At 51.4% G+C, this 5,000-nt stretch overlaps 1 protein-coding gene across 1 annotated transcript in view; it reads left to right on the top strand.

Annotated features, from left to right (window-relative positions):
* LOC130371738 (disintegrin and metalloproteinase domain-containing protein 12-like) overlaps nucleotides 1-4,971 on the top strand; it is a 73,415-nt gene extending 68,444 nt beyond the window's left edge. The window contains exons 5-6 of the mRNA XM_056577598.1: nucleotides 4,308-4,384; nucleotides 4,962-4,971. Of these exons, the coding sequence (XP_056433573.1) occupies nucleotides 4,308-4,384; nucleotides 4,962-4,971 (87 nt within the window). The remainder of the gene's footprint in view (nucleotides 1-4,307; nucleotides 4,385-4,961) is intronic.
* Nucleotides 4,972-5,000: the final 29 nt, after the last annotated feature.

Below are 5,000 nucleotides of genomic sequence, written 5' to 3'. Positions count from 1 at the left end.
AAAACCGAGCGCTTCAAAGTTCAAACGGTTATGAAATCTTCGATTCATTTCCATTTGGATCGATTCCGCCGCCCCCCACATGTGACCTCTGACACCGACACCACCCAGGAAGTCAGGGAGGTGATGGATGCAGGCCGACACCGAGCCAGTGTAGATCCACGCCAGATATGTATTAGATTAGTGTCAGGTGTTGGGCCTTCAGGGAGGTGTGTGACTGTGGATGCGGACGGATACGCAGGGAGGGAAGGAGGGAGGGAGGGAGGGGGGGATGGGAGGAAGAGGGGAGGGAGTGGGGGGAGGGAGGGAGGGGGGGGGGCAGAGGGGAGGGAGTGGGGGGGCGGGGGGGAGATAGAGAGGACGGGAGGGAGGGAGAGGGGATGGGGGAGGGAGGGAGAGGGGAGGGGAGGGAGAGAGGGAGGGAGGGAGAGGGAGGGAGGAAGGGAGGGGGGGAGGGGGGCAGAGGGAGGGAGAGGGAGGAAGAGATGATGGGAGGGAGAGGAATGAAGGGGTAGAGGGAGGAAGAGAGGGAGGGAGGGAGGGGGGGAGGGAGGGAGGGAGGGAGGGAGGAGGACACTTACAGATCGTATCGTGAACCTGATCCTGAAATAGCTGGCTTTATGTGACACGGGCCTCGCCATCCATCGCGAGGCGCTGGGAGGCGCGGCGGCGGCGGCGGCGGCGGCGGCGGCGGCGGTGGTGGCGGCGGCGGCGGCGGCGGCGGCGGCGTCTGAACCGGGGGTTGTTGCACTCTAACAAATGGTTTGCAGGTGGCGGGCGTGCGTGTGCCGCGTCCGTCTCACGCCGGAGCCTCCCCACGCTTCGGCTCTGTTCCTCCACCTGCCTCGCCCCCACACCACAACCCCCCACCTCCTCCACCCCCCACCCCCTCCACCCCCCCACTCTCCACCCTCTGTCTCACAGGTTCCATGGACGCGGTCATCCGTGGCTGGCGAGGCCGTTAGATGTGTCACTGCTGTCCGGATACCCTGGCAATGCATAATTAGAGCAATCTGTGTTCAGAGAAAATATGAAAAAAAAAAAAATAACGACTGGCTGGCCTACTCACAAGGGAAACTCAACGCAACAGGGGAGATTTGTTCTTCGGCGAAGTCCAGCCCTCAAAGTCTGTGTGTGTGTGTGTGTGTGTGTGTGTGTGTGTGTGTGTGTGTGTGTGTGTGTGTGTGTGTGTGTGTGTGTGTGTGTGTGTGTGTGTGTGTGTGTGTGTGTGTGTTTTTTAGTGTGTGTGAGTGAGGGATAGAGAGAGAGTGTGTGTGTGTGTGTGTGTGTGCGTGTGTGTTTCAGAGGGTGTGTGTTTGTGCGTGTGTGTGTCAGAGTGTGTGTGTGCGTATGTATAAATGCGTGCGTGAGTGTGAGTCTGAGTGTGTGAAAGTGAGTGTGAGTGTGTGTTTGCGTGTGTGTGTGTATGTATGCGCACCTGAGAGCCTGTGCATGTGTGCGTGTTTGTTTGTGTGTGTGTGTGTGTGTGTGTGTGTGTGTGTGTGTGTGTGTGTGTGTGTGTCTGCGGGGGTGTGTGCGTGTATTGAGCAATGTTTTCCGTCTGGGGTTGGGAGGGGGGGGGGGGGGGGGCTGCTTGGGGGATTAGGCGGGAGGGAGCATCTCTGGCGGAGGCCGGCCGACGCAGCAGATCGCTGCCATTCCTGAGACCCGGACGAGCAGGGGGGGAGGGGGTCTGAACCCGCTGAGGTGCATTGTGGGGGGAGAAGGGGGGGCCGGGATGATGGATGCGTTGGTGAATGCATGGATGAACGGATGGATGGATGAATAAATAAATTGAGGGATGGATACGTGGATGGATGGATGGACACATGGATGTATGGATGATGTGTGGATGGAAGGAAGATGAATGCATGAATAAATGGATAAATGAATGCACGGCTGGGTGAATAAACATTTAGATGGATGGATGATGTATTGGTGGGTTGAAGATGGGTGGATGGATGAATGCATGCATAAATGGATAAATGGATGGATGAGTAACTAGATACACGACCGTTTAAAAGTTTGGGGTCACCCAGACAATTCCTTGTTCTTTCCATGAAAACTCACACTTTTTTTATTCAACGGTTTTCAGTTGTTTTAACATAATTGCATCAAGGGTTTTCTAATCATCAATTAACCTTTGAACACGATTAGTAAAACAGTGTACAATGAGAACAGAGGAGTGACGGTTGCTGGAGATGGGCCTCTGTACACCTACGTAGATATTCCGTTAAAAATCTGCAGTTTCCAGCTGGAATGGTCATTTACGAACTTAACAATGTCTAGACGGTATCTCTGATTAATTTAATGTTATCTTCATTGAGAAAAAACAGTTCTTTAAAAAATAAGCACACAAGTGACTCCCAAACTCTTGAACGGCAGTGTATATGGATGGTTACATGGAGCGATGAATCGGCCCGAACAGATGGACGATATACATCAATAAATGGCCGTCTAATGGACACACGGAGGGACAGAGGGGTCAATAGAGCCATTACAGGATCGATGAGTAGATCACTCCAATGTGTCTCGAGGTACTCGCCCCGACCGAGATTCACGTCACTTGAGCCTGAACCAACAGTGAGCTGACCCCGGCCGTCGCTCCACTCCCTCCATCCCTCCCGCTGCCAGGAAGTGGTTCTCCGTGGGAGGGTCCCGGCTGGAGCCCGCAGCGCCTGCAGGGGTTGATCCATGCCTAATTTATGTTGCTGCGCTGGGAGGGAGGCAGATGTATTGTCTTAAGGGGGAGAGATCCACAGGGTTCAGGCCTATGTCAGACGCAAGGCATGGCCTGGGAGTGACTGTATTATGAGTCACTTTATTTTCCTTCTTTTTTCTCCGCGCCCATGCTGGGTTGATGTAGAATAACAATGAGTTCCTCACTGCACCCCTCTCCGGGGCTGTGATGGAGCTCAACACTTTCGGTGGGGGGTTGAAGGATTAAGGTTGCTCTTTATAATTAAAATACGACGTTGCTGTGCTACAACGTCACATCGCCTCTTACAGTAATCTATGTGTATCATATCGTATATATTCCCCCTCCTCGTTTGAGACTTTGGAGGAGTAAGCACATTCCATTCTCATCGGGATTTAGCAGAAAGCCTTTTTTAAAAAAAAAAGAGATTCTATTCCTATCCCCATTTCGATTCATCACCGACATGATCTCATCAAAGAAACATGAGGTGGAAGCACTAACTGCTGCACTGAATTCAGCCCTACTTGGCCTGGCCGCACACACCAAAATCATATTTCCCCTGACTGCCTGTGCTGCTCTCACACTTTGTGCAACGCACTGTCCTCCTTCTCAAAGTATAAAGTTTGCAGAAGTGCACAGCGTCTTCCAAGGGATTTCACATTTTTAATGCTTTGTATGCTTTATTTTTGAAAGGGATTTCCATGGGAACAATTAAGGAAAAAAGTTAAAAAAAGAAAAGTTTTGTGCATGTATAAAGCAGAAGATTATGCAAGGGTTCCTTTACTCTTTCTTCTCTTTCTTATTACATTGGGGTTCGGTATTCTGTGTTCACCGAATACCGAACTCCAATGTCTTTCTACCTACCACCTATGCATAATACCCTGGTACAGAACAAGGGGGAACCTCTTTCCAAAACGTCCGTAACGTTTCAGGAAAAGGCTTACAGGGATATGCTTCCAAGGAGATCGCACAAGTGAATGAGGATGCGTCGTTATACAGGAAATCCCCTTCAGGCTCCGAGAATGCTCTAAAGTGCGAAGAGCATTTGGTAAATTGTCTTTTCTCAGACGTCCACTGATCCCAAGAAAGCAGGATTAAAGAGGTCTGTTTTCCTTGTTTCACTGCACTTTTTGGGGGACTTATGTCACACCTGAGGAGAGCTCCGTCTTAGATGTAGCCGTTCACATTTCAAAATGTCAGCCACATCAACCACACCACTCCTCACGCTAGCCGCGGTTTGTCTACCAGGGAAAATGTGGTCTTAATTTATTATTCTCACTCCCATGAACGGCTTGGCAGGTGGTCCATGGGAGCTGGTACATGGGAGGGGAACCAGCGAGCCATAAATTACGCTGGGAAAGTGGGAAATTCCACACAGATCTTAAGCTAGTTTGCGATGACGAGTGGAAATGGCTCCTGCTAACCCTGCCAGCGGCCATTCTCCATGAGTTATTTTTCCCGTGTTTCACAATTATCAGGCCAGGACCGATGTCTTTAAACTTTGTTTAAACCCTAACACCTTTCACTCTGCTTGTTGGCTAGTCCCGACGCTAATCTCGGGGTTTAATCTTCAAGGGCTAATCTTTTGGCTTCCTTCTCCTTCCGCCCTCAGACAAACTGCTACTACCACGGTGAAGTGGAGGGCCAGGCTCACTCGGTCGTCAGCCTCAGCACCTGCACTGGGATCAGGTAGGCACCGTGGGACCCCACCCCACCTGGCCCCCCCAGCCAGCGTACACATGATGCTGGGGACGCTACGCAGACCCCCTCCGCCCTCCAGCTCATGCTAGGCATGACGTTACGTCTGGGCCAGCATGCCTAATGCATCTGTGATCTGTGGGCTGCGAAGCCCGAAGAGAAGGCAGAGATATCGAGCTCTTCCTCCTCCTCCTCCGCACGCACTCAGGGGTTGAACGACTGCCGGATGAGCGTCCAGACAGGACTTTATGGGATGTGAATTATGAATGAGCCAGCGTGACATGTATATGTTACGGGAAAGCAGCATCAGACATACTTTAATGCCGCAGATATTTCTAATGCTTTACGGCTGCATGTATACATAAAGACAACCCTTGACGTGCGTTGTTTTATGAAGCTTGAGACAAATAAAGATGCTCCCCTCTGATAACAAATAGGAGGAATTATCTCTACGGGTGATATCAGTGGACAACCAGCTGAGATGTTTGAACCAGAGCAATGGATACTCCCTCTCTGGACTCCATACTCGCCATATTCTCACGTCCTCATCCTCTGGTTCCTCTCCCAGCGAGATGTGAACACTGCTTGGCGCAGCAGACCTGGGATA

Source organism: Gadus chalcogrammus, chromosome 18 (assembly GCF_026213295.1).
Source record: "Gadus chalcogrammus isolate NIFS_2021 chromosome 18, NIFS_Gcha_1.0, whole genome shotgun sequence".
Lineage (NCBI taxonomy): Eukaryota > Metazoa > Chordata > Actinopteri > Gadiformes > Gadidae > Gadus > Gadus chalcogrammus.
This window is presented reverse-complemented; position numbering and strand designations above follow the sequence as displayed.